The sequence below is a fragment of the Oenanthe melanoleuca genome, chromosome 4, assembly GCF_029582105.1.
Source record: "Oenanthe melanoleuca isolate GR-GAL-2019-014 chromosome 4, OMel1.0, whole genome shotgun sequence".
NCBI classification, from domain to species: Eukaryota; Metazoa; Chordata; class Aves; order Passeriformes; family Muscicapidae; genus Oenanthe; species Oenanthe melanoleuca.
In genome coordinates this window covers 22610821-22627446 of record NC_079337.1, presented here as the reverse complement: position 1 = coordinate 22627446, position 16626 = coordinate 22610821, and the positions used below count along the sequence as shown (strand labels likewise).

Below are 16626 nucleotides of genomic sequence, written 5' to 3'. Positions count from 1 at the left end.
TTTTCATACAAATTAATCTGTCAGGTTGTCATATTCAAGACTCTTGACAATTCACATTTGACTGATACCACAAATTATGAGGGCTTGTTCTTCAAGCTGAGTTGAATCCAAGTGGTTTTATTATGTTTTTTGATAGCAGCATTGCATTTATTTCAGTCCAGTGTAGTCCAGCCCTGACAGTTGATTTGGTGAAGGCCTGGACTGACTGTTGACTAATTAAAAGCTCAAAACCAAGCATAGAGGCTGCTGAACCCTTTGTATTCTAAATGGTCAGGAAAGCATATGGCAGCATCTAAACAACAAAAATAAAGGATTGTGGTGAAGTGGAAGACCTCCTGTATAATTCCAGTAGTTAGTAAGTTTTCTGCCTGTAGCTACCAGTCAGAGCAATTATTTGACCTGCTTGGCAGTTCCCTAAGAGTTTCTTGTCAGCACTGGCTTTCATACTGTGCATTTCTCTTTTACAAGTGTTTCCCAGATGGATATGCGGACTTTACTTGGCTCTCTTCCAACCCTTCTCTTACCTGCTCATGCATGTTGTGTTGCTTTGTTCTATCTGCTTGCTCAGTGTTGACATTTTTGAGCCCTCTTTACTTATGTTTCAACTGTTCTTATATACATAAAGGTATATTTTATGAAACTGAGACTTACCTGAAACCTTTCTCCTTTTTTTCTTCTTTTTTTTCTATTTTAAATCTTTTCTTATTTGGACATGACCTGATTGAGAGAAGTGATTCCATCTGACATGCCACTGACTGGAGTATGTGCACAGTACTTATGGATGGCAAATATAGTTTAAATTTATTGGGAATTGGCTGTCAATATTGTGCACAGATCTCATAGTAGAAATGCTGAATGACAGTTGGGATTTTCCTTTTCTTTCTTGCTTTCTGTATTCCAGATTTGTTTGGGAGGAGATGGTCATAGAACCATGGGAATTACTTTAATCAGACTGTGACATTGACCCTGGTAATGCTATTTGTTTGTTGCAGCTGCAGGGTTCAAGGAGAAGAAATACAAATACTTAAGGGTTCATTGGAGCCTTAATTGTGGTGTCAAGAGTCAGTGCAAGTCTTCATTTGGTTCAACTTTCTATTATTTTCTTACAAATATCTGCAAAAACATGTTGTGTCTTTCCTGACCTGTTGTGATTGCTAATACCAGTGTGAGTTTTCCTTGGCTGTGAAGAGATGTTCCAGGCAATGTGATAATTTGAGGTTATTGTAGTTGTCTAAAACAAGACTTTGCTTGATGGTTTGTTCTAGTTACCCCATTCAATAATACTTTACTCCTTGGTAGTGCTTAACTAAGTTTCATAAGAAGAAATCTTATGAAATCTTATCTTTAACCTTCTCAGTAAGAAGGTGTAGACTGCTTGTTTTTCTTCTAAAAACATGAAAGTTTACGTGTTTATTGGGTTTTTTCCTCCCATACTGCCTTCTTAAAAACTTCCACTTTTTTCTGTTAGGAAGAAGGCTAACACAAATGTGAAGTGTCTGTGTCCATGTCCTTCCTCTGCCATCACTTTTGGATTAGTATTGGCTTACTTGAGCCAGATTTGACTGAGAATCATTTGCATGAGTTTTTAAAAAATAGTAAGGCAAAAGAGGAGGGCCTAAAAGAATAAATCCTTGAGGGAAAAAGCCCAAAACATTGTCCTTTTCACTGCTGAGGGGAAGCTAACTGTCTTATAGAAATACTGAATCCTGTTTTACTCGTAGACTGAACCACTGCCTTGTGGCAAGCCATTCCTGGACATTCTAAACATTTTTTGAAGGGTGATATTGACATGGGAAAAAAAACATCAGGTATATTTCCATTGCTTTTTGTTGTCCATGTTCTTAAAGGGGTGAGGTGGGGAAAGGATGAACCAGGGAGTTGAACTAAAGGAATTGTACAAATAAAAGTGGCTGTAACAGAGAAATGTGAAGTATGTTGCTGCTGAATGCACAGGAAAGAATTTGTGTTACTATACAATTCTAATTGCCAAGTGGAATTTGTTTTCACTAATTTTTTTGTTTAGGTCCTGTTTAATATGATTGTGGAAGTGCCTCGTTGGACAAATGCAAAAATGGAGGTAATTAAAGAATTTTAAAAAATTAATTAAAGGTAATTAAAGAAAAACACCTTGATTATTTAGGTATTTGTGGAAGTTATGACAGTGCAGTGGCTTCAAGTAGGCAGAGTTCAATCACAGTTTGAATTGCTCTTTGCACATTAAAATTGGTTAAAAAAATTGGTTTGAAGTGGTGCATACGCTTTCCTTGCAATGATAAGAAGTGTTGAGCTTCTAATTATTTTCTTGTTGGAAACAGGAAAAGCAGGTGGGCACTATTTCTTGACAACCCTCTGACTTCAGAGTGCAGCATATCTGGAGTATTGACTTTTAGGATGTTTTCCTGCATTTAGACTAACTCTTGCTTGCTTATGGAACATTCCACTCAGATGATTTAATGCATTATTTCCACTATATAGTGTGCTGGGCCAGATCCCGACAAATGGAGTTGCAACTAAAAGAGCATTTCCTTATGACCAGAAAAAAAATATTTGGGGACTTCACTGATTGAAAGTATGAACTCCTGCAGGGAGATGTTTTACAAGTAGTAAAATCATCTGTAGTGTTTGTGAAACAACAGATCTCACCAGGATATGTCCTGAACATTTGTATTCATTTTAGGGATGCTTCCCAGATGCTTTTAAGGAAGCTTATAGTTGAGCTGTTAACTCTTTTAATTATTGAAAATAACGCCAAAGAACCTCCTTAGCCTGTTATTTTAGAATTTTTTCTCCTTTCCCTGATGATAGAACTGTTTGCCATTGCAGCTGTTACTCTTCAGGCAGAGTTGCCTCAGATATTTTCCCTTTATTTTAAGCACATGATTTATTGTGGCAGTTGAGCCTCTTTTGCAAAGGATCCCTTTGACAATGCTACTTGAACTCTGCTTAAAGCTCAGGTTGCTCTCCCTCTGCTTATTTCAGCACATTATGTCAAGGGTAGAAAAGTTTGTTCTGTTAGGTTTAGAAATAATTTATTTTAGATTTCTTGGGTTTGGTGGAGGAGGCTAGATGTAGTTCCCTAATATTTAACTTTTAATATCCTTAAAATTTTTTGCATCAATCATTAAGGCAGTCATCTTGCCTTGCCACTGTGTCCCACCAGTGCTTCTGTCCAGAGCATGGTAATACTGCTACAGACCATGGTAAGCTGCTAATACCTAGTATTACCAGATCTTGTCTGCTGATCTCTCCTCACATGCAGTGGAGACTGCAGGACATTAAGCCTTGCATTAGGGTGACTGTTACCCACTGTTACATTTCCTCCAATGCTCATTGCCTTCATATTTCTTCTTCCCTTGCTGTTTTCAGTTGCTCCTCTTCGTCCCAGTTTCCATGAACAAAAAGCATTGCTGAGCTCCACTTCTGTCTGTGTCCCAGGTGGCATATTTGAGCACCTCACTGTTAGGTTATGACCAGAAGCAGGTGGAATCCAGTGTGAAGCCAGAAATGTTTGAACCTTCATCTTAGCTCTTCGGGAGAGTTTACTTTTGGAATGAGTATATACTGTTAACGGATTGGTGTGGTTCAAAAAGGTGGAATTCCTTTGGGATGGCTTTGGTGGCAGTGCTTCAGGTAAAGAACAGGGATATAAAATGAGTATTTACTGAGGGCTGTGTGCTTTTGCAGGGAAGCTATGCACCACTTGAGAGTAATCACTTGAGCCTATAACTGATATTTTGCCACTCGGATGATGTTTGTAAGCAAGAGCCAAGCTAGCATGGGTTGGATTATGGTGTGGAGTGTCAAAAGGTGGTTACAGTGTGAATTAGCTGTGGTGGGTAACTCAGGCAGTGGCTACATATGTGTAGTTTGTGTATGGGCTTTTGGGGGGGATGTTACTGTTAAGTTGTAGTGCAGCTCTTCTGTCAGTGCTTTTTTAGGAATAAGAATGCCCTCTTCAAATGGTAGCTTAACTTGTTCCAAATCTGCATTAAGTTGGCATTTTGTGACTATGAGGAACTTGTGCTTGTGAAAATGCATTTGTGTGCTGAGAGGTGATGGAAAGAAGGGATGTTTGCAATTGGAGAGCAAGGAGCAGAGGGCAAGGACATGAAGCATTTCCTCTGTGGCTGTCAAAGACCCTTTTGTTGGAAGATGTTGTGCCACCATTTGCATGTCTGTTGAACTTATACTGTAAAGTGCAAGAGCTTCTGACTTAAGTTACTTTCAATTTTTATGTTTGACCACTGCAGTCTCCTTAGAAATTTATTACTTTCTCTTCCAGATTCGTTTTTTTTTCTTGCATACTTTACAGCATTATTTAATACCTTAATAAGCTGCTTTTTGAATATGACCCTTGAGATTCAGAGTGAGGCTATCGCATTTTTAATAATCCTCAAACCACAAGCATGTGCTGCCAGATGGGTCTTTCTCACTGGCTGGATATGGAATGAATTGCTTTCCATTTTAACATTTTCCTTCTCTCTCCCTCTCCCCGCCCTTTTTCACGATCTGCTTAGATTGCCACTGAGGAGCCGTTGAATCCCATTAAACATGATATAAAGAAAGGCAAGCTTCGATATGTGGCAAATATCTTTCCTCACAAGGGTTATATATGGAATTATGGTGCCCTCCCACAGGTAACATTTTTGTTATAATGGTGAAAGTTTTCTGTCTTCTGTGTAAATTGCCTTGTAAATCTTGGATACTGCCTGAATGCAAATCAGCTGCAAGAGGGGTGATTCTCTTTGATACATTTGTAAATTAGGCTTTTTTTATGCTGAACTTTATTGTATTCATAAATTCTGATCAGAATTTGGGTGTGGAAGTAAACATGAGCTGTGTTTTCAGGAATGAATTAATTGATCAAAAAATCTCAAATCTGTCACTACGGTACAGAAACACAGACTAAAGAGTTAAACTCATGGTCTGTCATTCAAGAATACATTGTCAAGTAGATCTTTTCTGCTTAAACAAGGCATTTATTTAAAAACTCATTTAGGATTTTTATGTATTGCAGCTTAAATTTTAATTGGGATTTCTTAGTATCTTTAACAAAGAGGAACACAAGGGCTGTTCTTTTTTAGATTAAACCTCAACTGCCTTCCTTAACTTTTCTCTGAACTGTGAGACTTTACTGATCGTGACGCATTCAAAACTTTGAGCCTTGAAAAAGCCCAACTAATGGCTGAAATTTTGAGCATGAAAAAGTCTTAAACTTTTTTCATTTCTGTGAATAACACATTAGACTTCATTTAGTACAGAAGAGCATGATGGAGCTTGAAAAGCATAATTTATTTTCTTTGCGCTTAACTGTATAAGCAATAAAAGTTGAGTCCCAAAAATCTGCTTACGTCTTTGATCTCTGGAGAGGAGATACTAGCAGGTGCTCAAATACAGAAGTTCATGTCCAGTCAGCAGTGTCAGTAGACAAAGTTTCCAAGTAGATTTAGCTGGAAACCAGCAAATCCATTTAAAGTTTTGAAATTCATATGTTCCTTAGTATAAAGCCAGAATTATTTGAAAATGTGAATATTTTCCTGAAAAAAGTGCATTATTTTGGACTTAGAATACTTTCCTTGGCAGAAATGTTTGGTATCCTTTGCTACCTGGTGAGCTGGGGATGACTGAACATAATTGTCATTTTTTTATTTTTACTATATTAGACTATTTTCTGTCATAGCAGAAATTGCTGTGCTGTACAGAGAACAATACTATTCCTGTCTTCTAACCTAGAGGTGAAGAGCAGAAGAGAAGTACTGGTGTAATGCAGCCCTAAATAAAAAAGCACTTTGGAAGGATGAGAGGACACAGTCTTAAGCTGTGCCAGGAGGAGTTTAAGCTAGACATTAGAAAAAAAAAATTTTGCAGGAAGACTAGTTGGGTGTTGGAATGGGCTGCAGGGAGGTGGTGGAGTCAGTGTCCCTGGAGGTGTTTAAAAAAAATGGACATGGCACTTGGTGCCATGGTTTAGTTAATGAGGTGGTGTTAGATCACAGTTTGGACTTGATGATCTCCAAGTTTTCTCCATCCGATCTAGTTGATTCTGTGAAGAGTACTGGAAAATAAATACTGAGTTAAAATTCTCTCTTGATTTCACTTCAGCAGTTTTTTGGTAATGATTCTGCTACCTAAACACCTAAGCATATACATTTCGCCATTTTGCCTTCCAGTATCAGTCAAGTTCTCAAGAACAAGGTTGTGGTGGAGTTACGATCACGGATAATAGAAACTAGTAATATACCTCATTGGAAAAGAAAGTTTTCTATAATCTTTTCAACAATACTTAGTTGAACTCAAAATTCTTAACAGAAGAGCTTCTCAGCTGTAGAATGAGTTATTCACCAGTAAAAGTGAAAACAAGTACTTATGTAGTAATTAAGTTAGTATAACTTGGCTAGGATTCCTTGCTTGTGCAGTGCTCAGAGTAGAGGTTTAAACTTGCCTCTTTGGTCTTAAACTCTTAGCTGTCCTTTGGAGTGTACATGTCTTAAAATGCTCAGAAATATTTCCTACCTAAATATAAGATCTTTAAAAAGCTTACTGGGTGCTGACAAATCTATGTGTAGGAGTGTGGTTAGCTCAAAGTTTAGATGTTTTAGAAAACAACTTGTGTTAATATCATATAACAAAAAATGTAATTATAAGATGTCCTAGCTTGATCCCACTATCACTAGTGACTAGAAAAATCCATATGCAGAGTCCTCTGATGCCTTAATCACTGCAATTGGGTAAAGTGTATCTGTTGAGTCATTGACACATGAAAAATACGTCCTCAGTAATCCTCATGTCTCTTGTCCTGAGTTACTCAGTGTTAGTCCACTGGCTGTTTGTTTTTTCTCTTCCCATTAAGCAAACATGCTCTCAGAAAGCTGAGGTTTTTATTGTTGCTTTTGCTAATCTTTGTAATTTAGTGGTAAGATGAGTTATAATTGCAGTTCAGCTAGTAACTGATAGTTCTCTTTCCCTTGGCAGACCTGGGAAGATCCAAACCATAAGGATAACGTTACCGGATGTTGTGGGGATAATGATCCTATTGACGTTTGTGAAATAGGTTCAAAGGTTTGTATTTATCAGGATTAATTTAATTTATCAAGGTTAATTTAGTAATTTGGTAGCAACTTTTGAAAATAAGGTCAGATGGAAAAAAAAAAAAAAAGTGTTAGTTATATTAGAGACTGACAAAAGTATCAATAGAGGATGTAAGGAGAGAATAGGTAAGGAAATGGTAGATTTTTTAAAAGGAAGGCGGAAAGTAGGATTTGGAAGTCTTTGTACTGGTTAAAGGGAAAATAAAAGAACAGCATCCTGAAGTCGTGTAGCTAGACAGTAAGTTTTGAGTGAACGAGGTGAGGGTTAAGATTTTTGGGGAAGGAAAAGATTTATTTCTTTTTTCCCTGTTAGCAGTATTGGAGCTAGGAATAGGTTGCTGAAAGATGAGGAAATATGACAGCGTCATGCACATTACAATTACAAAGTCAGACCCACAAAGGAAGTATGTTTGAGTTTACTCATGGATGAAAACAGAAGTAGATCCTTTTTTCTAGAGAAGACAGGAACCTGCTGCAATGTTGCAGAGTTATGAGTCATGGAGTGGATGGATGAAAAAGACGTGCAGCAAACAACATTAGTAGGTATAAAGGAAAGGTTAAGCTCACTGAAAGTAAATTCTGCATACCTAGAGGTGGCAAAGAATGGAGCAATGCTGTGTATCAAAAATGGATTTATGAAATGGATGAGTTTGAAAGAGGGATCTCTTAGGTTATTTAGGTAAGGGGAAATTTAATTGGTGACCTCAGTGAAAGTGTCTTTATTTGGGGTAAGAAAACTAAAGATTAATTTCAAGGGATCCAGAAAGAATTAAAGAAGAAATATTAGCAGGTATGGAGAAGGTTCCAGAGAATTGTTGTGTTGGTATTTCTGGGGAAGTGCTGTCTGTTTATATGTGTATATTGGAGTCCAGAGGAAGGACTAGCAAGATAGTAATTAGGACCCTGAGTTCAGAAAGTAGAGAGTCAAGGGATAGGAAGGAGTTAAAAAACGAGTGTGAAATACTTCTGACTTGCAGTTTGTAGGGAATACCAAGAAAGTGTGGGAGAACTAGGGTAAAAGGGGAAGGAAAAAAATTTTAGCTACATGTCTACTTAAATAAGTGCTGACTGGAGAGTTGAGGTTTGGAGAATAGTAATGGTGGGAGAAAGGCTCAAAATAATAAAGAGATGTGTATTGGGTTTGCAGATCTATCTTGCAATTCTGTTACAGCCTGCTGGCCAAAAATGTAAAACTGTTATTTTTTAACGTAAAAGAGAAATCCTGTGTGTTGTTTTCTAAATCTTTGTGGCATTACATTCTGTTTCAGATTCGTTCTTCTGGTGAGATTGTTCAGGTGAAGGTCTTGGGGGTTTTAGCTCTTGTTGATGAAGGAGAGACAGATTGGAAGATAATTGCCATCAGTGCGGATGACCCAGAAGCTCAGAAAATCCATGGCAAGTATTTTTGTCTTTCTTAATGCAGTGATGTCAGAAACTTGCACAGCAGAATGATGCCTGAGTTTAGGCACCCCAAGATAACAAGGGGCAGACAGTGGAAAGGCAAGCCTTTCCATTTTTTTGTTGTTGTTTAGGTGCTTCCTTCAAGGAGGGCACACTTTCACACTAAGCTTCTAAAATGGTTTGCTTGGACTTGCAAGAGAACATCATACAGAAAGTTTTTTGACTTCTGAAACACAACTGCCTTAGAAAGTGACCTCCAGTAATTACAGGCTTATGTTCTGTGTAACAGTGCGTATTTATCCACTCTACATTATGTAGCACACCATTGTTTTCGTTTTTGGAAGTGTTTGTTGCTTTTATACTTGCAGGCATTGTGTTGCATTTTGAAAAGTCATTTTCAATGTCTTGCCACTTTTAAGAGGACTGCTTCCAGTGTTTGTTGCTTAGTATGAACTATTAGGTTTCACCTTTTAGCTTGAAAATTTGCAAAGTAAACAGCCAATGCAGCTTTACCCTAATCAGCCTTGATGATGCCTAGCTGTGCAGGGGGATATATCCTGCTCAGACTTGTCCTCCCTGTGATCAATCTTCTGGTATTCAAATGAAACTTGAATGCTGAAGTGTGTTCATGTGAGTAGCACATGATGTGTAATTCTGATGTGTTAAAACTGCAAGAAGTTAAGTTTTTATAACACAGGTAGAGCGCAGTTTTTCTATGGGTAAATGGAGGTTTGCTTCCTCAGTGGAATGTTACTGGGAATCATGAGACTTAAGAGAGGAGGTTTGTCTAAAAGTGATTGTTAGGAGACCAAAAGTCTTCTATGCCATCAGGTATGTACAATGAGAGCCCGCCCTTCATTGGTAACGGGGCACCAAGTGCAGAGTGGCCTTTCTGTAGGAATAGAGCAATCCAGTAGCTTTTTAAAGGAAGTATGTTTCTCAGCCATTGAGGTTTTTCCATGATTTCTGAATGTAAAGTGTATCACTAGAGTAGTCCTTCATTCTCAGTTTTCTTGCAGGTTACTTTCACGTGGAGAGTACTTGACTTGTGGGGAAAGAAGGGGAGAAGAGCAGATGAGGAAAAGGAAACTCTTGGGTTGGTGCTGATTAAAATCGTTGGGCAGATGAATTACTGCATAGTGTTTATGACTCTTTAACTACTTTGACAGTTAGAGATTAAGAAGTTCAGCTTAAGGAAAGAGTAAGTAATAGTTTGCTATTAATGTCAGTATCAATTTAAACCACTCTGTAATGGGCAGCAAAATGCAATATAAATGTCAGTAGTTAAAAGAAAAGTGAATAGCACTTGATTTCTAGACACTGTTCTGCTTAAAGACTTACCTTTTCTCCCTAGCAATTTCTGAGAGAATGTGGTCAGAAAAGTGGATGAGAGAATTCAGAAGGAGTCCATTAAGCAGGGGCAAAACTGTGGCAGTTTATCCCAATATTATTTATTATTTTGGGTTAACTGTATTTGAAAGTGCTCTCTGTTTTTTTGATTGGTTTTGGTTTTTTTCCCCCAGTTAATGACTGATTTATATCAGCTCTGTTACAGCTTCAGTTTATTTAGAAGGGGAGGAGTAAGAGCTTTTAGTCTTAAAAAAAGATGAAAAATAAGTGGGAAGAATGGGCAAACCATTGCCTGTAGTTGATTCCTATGTGCATCCTTTCTTATCAGGGAATATGTGCAAAACTTCAAGAAGAGAAGTGTCCTGAGATTCAGAGAAGTGAGGAAATATTTATCCAGTTTAATATGATTTCCCTTTGGGATTGGAGTTGCAGCCCAAGATTTACAAAACAAAGAAAAGGGGGAGAAAAAAAAGCCCCCATCTGCTTTCAGAAAACATGACTGGCTTGCAGTGTTTAACAGCAATCATTCTTCTGTCTGAAAACAAACAAATCTGTCAGAGCAGGCAGTACAATATGTCCTTTTATACTTGTTTTTCCCCCTTCCCAAAGTTGTTAATTATTTTAGCATAAAAGGATGGCAGCTATGGATAAACCGGTCTCTCCCTCCCTAATTGATGTGCTGCTGTGTTACGGAGGTGGCCTCCTGGGGAAGATGAGGCTAAGTGTTGCCTTCTAATCCTGTCCAGTCACTTCTGCATCATTTGTTAAACATTTCCAACTGCACTGAGAATTGTCACATTTGCTTTCAGCTCAGTACGTGCAGAGCCCCCAGTGAACATTTGGAAAGGATAATTCCAAGATACTGGAGTGGTGATTACTTGCAAACCCCATCATGAGCTCACACCATGTGTTAACTCCTCTTGCCTCTTTAAGCACACCCCAGGTACCTGGGATATTCTCCTTCTGGGATTGTGATCATTCTCATAAGTGCAATTGATTTTTCTGAGACTTCACAGAACTCAGAACTGAGAAATCACAGCTTCTGATTGTTTATTCATAGCACTCCACTGGACTGTGTCATGCAGGCATTTATTGATAAATACTGGTTTAAATTGGAAACCCTGGCTAGAACTCTTTCTTTCACACAGAGCAGTGAGAAACTCTTGTTTACAGTGACAATTCCCAGGAATGATAGGCAATGCTTAGCACCTGTTTAAGTGGGAACTGTGTCATCAGTAGGAATAATGGTCCTAGTGTCTTTTTGGACTGACTTTGTAAGGTATCTGTTTGAAATAATAGCACTTAATTCTGGTGGGCATGGGGACAATCTCTCACCAAATACCAGCTGTACATCAGATGCAGACATCTGTGTGAGAAAGTTGCTTTTAGACTTTGACTAGACATCTTCAGATTTATCTATTTCATTACGATCTGTCTTTGTGGCTGTTGTGTTTCTGCTCAGGCAGTTGCTAGGCAGATGGCCATTAGTGGGCCAGTGGAGCAACTTTAGGCCAAGCAACTCAGAGAAAAGACCTAAAAGCTCCTTGCAGACTGAAACACTAAATCTTGGTAGTGTAATAGGCCTGGTTGCTTTCTTTCTATTGTCGATTTTTTTTGTTTTGTAAAATAGCCAGGAGGAGAAGTAATTTTTTGGAGTAGAAAGGTCGCTTGTCTGCTTATCTCATAGTTTAGATTGAATTTAGTATATTGGAGTTCACTTGTATATCTGATGCTTTTCTAGTTTCAGAGGGGATGAGTGATAATTCTGTGCCGTGATTTGGTCTAAATGTATATGGCATCTTCACATTGGACAAGAGGTTTTGAAAATCACTGGCAGTTGAAGCTGGAATTGTGTTTGAAGCAGCGTATGAAATCTGACTTTCAGATAGTCATCTTGCCCTCCTTCAGCAAATTGGGCTAGTCATGTATACTGGATAGCATTTTGGAGGTGATTTACTGGCCTGGAATCTTAGCAGCCATATTCTACAGCAGCTGGTGATGTCTGATGGCTTTATTGTGCTGCCATTTGATGGCACTGGTGTAGTTAAGTGTACTGTTGCCATGCTGCTTTTACAATATGCATCTCAAGATAGTGTTTAGTGATCAAACCCTAAATGGCAAAACTAAGACATACTGTATATTTTGTACCATAAATTGTTACAGACCTTTGCATGTGAGTGTATTTGTTCACAGAGAAGCCCAGAAGACCTTTGTTGTGGATTTGTGTAAGCACTCAGTATAAAGAAATTAATTTGCTCTACCAAGGCTCCCCTCCTACCCCTGCACAAAATACACCAAATGCCTTTATATGGAATGTAGCTGCTGCTTCCTGTAAATGTTTATAAGATGTTATTAAAAACATATGTCCTCTCTTCCCACAGACCTTGTTTAGAAAGCCTGCTGGAAACATGTTGTTTTAGCTTTGCTTGGAAGAAGCAGCATCTGTTGTACTAAAACGGTAGTTTTGTACAAATGCTTTTGTTGCTCTCTTCTGTAAAGCCAGTTAGAATTGGGATCTGCATTCACATTGGCTCACTCCCTCAACAGAGAGCTAGCAGCATAGGGATTTTCCTTATGGACACTGAACTGCAACCCTTGATGTGATCTGCCGTCTTTTTTTAACCCTTGGCGCTTAACTTTGAGCCCAGAAAAATGAGACCTGTGATTGTATGCAGGCAGTTGAGAGAAATTCCCACTTGGAGCCCCATGGGGACATACTGATAATGTACCTGCAGGAGCCTGACCTGCTCTGCCACTTGGAGCAGGATCTGCTGGCAGAGGAGAAACTGCTTTGAGCTATGTATATGTTTGCTGCTCCTAAGCCTGCCCCTTTTAACATCAGTATGAGTACATAGCTCTAAGGGAAGATAAGCAGTCAAGGTCAAAAAAGTGTCTTAACAGTTGCTGCAGAAAAGACACCTAACTTGTTTGCTTTTTAAAAAATCATAATAATTTGAATAAATTGAAGCTCTCTTCTGTAGATATTAGCATACAAAATGATTGTACTGCTTATTGTGATTTTTTTTAACCTTTCTTTGCTTACTTTTCTGTTTTCTGAGTGTGGTTTTTCTCCTTTCCTCCCTGATATCCCAAAGAGGCTGTTTAGATTAGAGTGGAAGACAAACTGTCTTTCCTGTTTTTCTGTGGTAACTTTTAATGAACTAAAGAGGTGGCTATTGAGTGAGTGATGCAAGAGCTGCTGTTTTCCTTGTGTTTTATATTACATGCTGACTCCACAGCAACAGCATTGATATTTTTTTGGGGTTTGTTTTGTTGCATTATTGCACTTTTTTCTTCTGCTTCCCATCAACTTGCATTATGATACAGATGTTCTGTTTTTTTTTTTTTAAATCAAGCTTTCAAATTTCATTTGATGTTCAGTAGAGCTGTCCTTTATAGTAAAGAAAATTTAAGTGAAGCATAGGGATGAAGGAGAATAACTTGCAAGGAGCCCAGGAAATAAAAGCAACCAATGCCCCCCCCACTTTTTAAGTCATGAAAACCAGAATATACAACATCCATATAATGCTAAGATGGAATTGTTACTTTTTACTTTTTGTTACATTTTACTTAGACAAGGGATTTTCCAGTAGAGAGAGTGTGAAATTCAGGGAGATGATTCTAACCATGAAGATAGAATCTCTAACAAAAGGAGATAATGAAAGTCTGTCCCAAAGCCTAACATTTGAGTCCTTCAAATAAGTATAAATAAAACCTATAAATAAGAGAAAACAGATGGAGAAAAGTACCAGGTGCCACTTAATAGACCATAAAGCACTTTTGATGAGCAGTTTTTAGGGGAATAGGAGGCAAGTAACCAAGTAGGGGGAGTGGAAAAGCAGAGTTAGGAGAGACATTTGCTGGAACAGGAACCAGAAAAAAGGAGTAGCAATGTGAGAAAGTATGCTTGTATTTAAGCAGTGTCTGGAGTTTGTCCACTGCTGGGAGCCAAGGAAATTGCTGCAGCAGCGTGGTTTGTTTTACAGACTGGAGGAGATACTATCTCTTCAACAAGTGTTAGATATTGTGAATCCAAACCTCACAAGAGGAGGAGATGACAATGGCTCAAGTTGGAGGAGGGATGTTCTCTGGCTTGGAGAGAATAGGATGATACATTGGAGTCCTGAAACTGATTTGAATTGGAGCTGCAGTTTTATTAGTGCCCAAATGAAGCATTCTGCCTCCAACCAAGATCCCACCCTTTTCTAAATCATTCCTTCTTGGTTGGTCTCACCCACCCACCCTAGTGAAAAGCTTCTTGTGCTCTTAAACACTTATTTTAGCCAGAAGACCTGCCTCTAGCACAGCCTTATGTGCCCTTGCTTTTTTCTGGGATTCTGCCAGTGAAATTCCCTGATCTCCTACAGACAGATGGCCAGCGGCCAAGTTGAAAATGTGTTTTACTCTGAGCCCATAAACACGTAGCCCCGCTAAGTGTGTGTAAAGCAAAAATTTACATGGGGTTCTTCAAGGTTTTTTGTTTTATTCTTTGGGTAGTGGTAATGCAGTGGAATTTGAGAGTGGCATCTATGAAATGCCTATTAACACTCAGAATGTCTTCTCACATAGTTCTGGCTTCCCAGTTCAGTCTACATGTCATCTCTCATGGTGGTCTACTGAGAATTGAATAGTCTGTAGCACAAGACCTCTTCTCTTACTGTTCTCTTCAGAAATACTTTAATGTCTTTGTTCAGGTTCACAATGAAATTTTAAAAGACATTTAGGCACTTAAAGATGGAAAGCACATGACTAGGTATCAATTTCATGGACTAAGCAATCAGGACTCTGATTTTATAGGACTGGATAGACAGGAGAATATCTTAGCAGAAATCACAGCTAGTCAGATGTCTCAAGTGAGGCAAATCTATGGGAGAAGATAATGAAGTAACCAGGCAGTATTGAGAGAGAGCAAGAAGGAATGAGAAAGGGAGACATGAGTGAGTGACTTGCAAAATGCTAGAGGAGGGTAACGCCATGGAAGGTAGCCTGAGCAGAGTGAGGTTGTAAAATAGTTGGTAGACTACAGTAGTAAAAAGTCAGCTCCCATTTCCATCAGGAGTGACTGTGGAAAGGAAATAGATTATACCAGTTACAAAGTATTTGGCTTATGGGATGGACAAAATGTTTTATTACATCAAAATAATTAGGAAAGTGTTGAAAGCTTTTTGATGTAAACACCTTGCCAGGGAGTTAATTTGTTAAGGTGTTGATAGGACCACACCATTGCAAGTGGCAGGAGTGGTGGTAGTCTCAAAGGACAGCCTGTTAAAATTTGATATGCTTAGCTATAATGTTGACTGAGGACATGGCTGGAGACAAATGACATGTCCCTTTGTGATCCATGTGACAAAAAGCATCACTGTTCTGCACCCTCCTTAAATAGGGGGATTGAATTTCCCAGGCATACACATGTGATTGGTTATGATCCCAGTCATTCATTTCCTTGTCCAATGATACATCTGCACTTAGGGATCAATGGATTGGCTGGGACTCTGTATTTGTTCAGATCCATACTATCATCACTCACCCAGGTACCTGCTCACCTCCAGGATGGTTGAGTTTTAGATTGCAGCTTTTAGACCAGCTGCAGTGTGACACACAGCAGGTGAGGGGTGTAAGATCAAGAACTGCATCCTTGATATGGCAGTGTAATTTTCAAGCAGAATTACTGTGATGTTTCACCTCTCTGTACACACCATGGCAGTGTTCATCTCTGCCTCACAAGGGTATCCCACAAATGGAATACATTCCTCTTTGTGTCCTATCACATCTTTGTCCATCAGGATTGTAGAGGTAGAATTGTTTATCACTTTGAATATGCAGATACCACAAGGTTGTCAGTAAAATTAGTTTAGAGCTCCTGGTACGTCTCTGTCATGTCTTGAAGGGGATGAATTTGCAACTAATGGGAGCAAAAGAGTGCCTTTTAGTATAATGTTAACAAGTCAAGCCTGTACATTGTTTAGAGGTGCTGGTTTAAAGATCCATGTGTTGAAGTTGTTTTTATAGCTATTCTTTCATTATTAAAAATAGCCTCTGCAGTTGCTGGAGGAAAAAATTACCTCAGTGAATAATCTAAGTATTGTAAGAGCTACCTACTGAGATAAATACGGAATTTTCTTCTGTCACAAATATGGTCCTTTTATTCATTGTACCTTGGATCTTAATTAATGGAGGGCAGGACATGACTGGTTTACCTGCTTAGAGTAGTTGTGAAATCATAAGATAGCAGACGTGAGCAGCTGATGTAATAAAGTGCAGAGTATTCAGTGAAATCAAATTGCTGCAGATTCTTTAGGAAAATTTTAAAAAGTTAATGTTCTTCCTTTTTTTTCCCCCCCTCTTTTTAACCTACAGATATCGATGATGTCAAGAAGCACAAACCAGGTTATCTTGAGGCTACAGTTGACTGGTTCCAATTATATAAAGTCCCTGATGGTAAACCAGAAAATCACTTTGCTTTTAATGGAGAGTTTAAAAACAAGGTGAAGATAATGCAAAATTAAAAATGCATCATTCTGTCATGTGGACTCTATAATACATCCTAGAATTTTTGGAATTATAAAGGATGAGGCTTAACGAAAATGATTTTGGTGGGAGGGTCTTAAGTGTACAATTTATTGGGTGAGGATTAAATAATGTTTGCTGCATTCCATTTTGTTCAGAGAAAGTGCATAGGTCATTAAAGAAAGTCTGAAAAAAAAATTGAGATTTACACATGTATCTGTGTGTTTGTAGCTGTTTTTCAAAGCATTACTCTGTGTCAGAGTAATGAATGGATTGTCTT

General features: G+C 38.4%; 1 protein-coding gene across 4 annotated transcripts in view; it reads left to right on the top strand.

Annotated features, from left to right (window-relative positions):
* The window catches only part of PPA2 (inorganic pyrophosphatase 2), a 34942-nt gene that overhangs the window by 9942 nt on the left and 8374 nt on the right, over positions 1–16626 (top strand). For 2 of the 4 annotated variants that reach the window (XM_056489392.1, XM_056489393.1), the window contains 5 exons: positions 2024–2077; positions 4518–4637; positions 6973–7059; positions 8357–8483; positions 16197–16324. In XM_056489392.1, coding sequence (XP_056345367.1) covers positions 2024–2077; positions 4518–4637; positions 6973–7059; positions 8357–8483; positions 16197–16324 — 516 coding nt within the window. The remainder of the gene's footprint in view (positions 1–2023; positions 2078–4517; positions 4638–6972; positions 7060–8356; positions 8484–16196; positions 16325–16626) is intronic. The other 2 variants (XM_056489394.1, XM_056489395.1) reach the window with 1 other exon arrangement.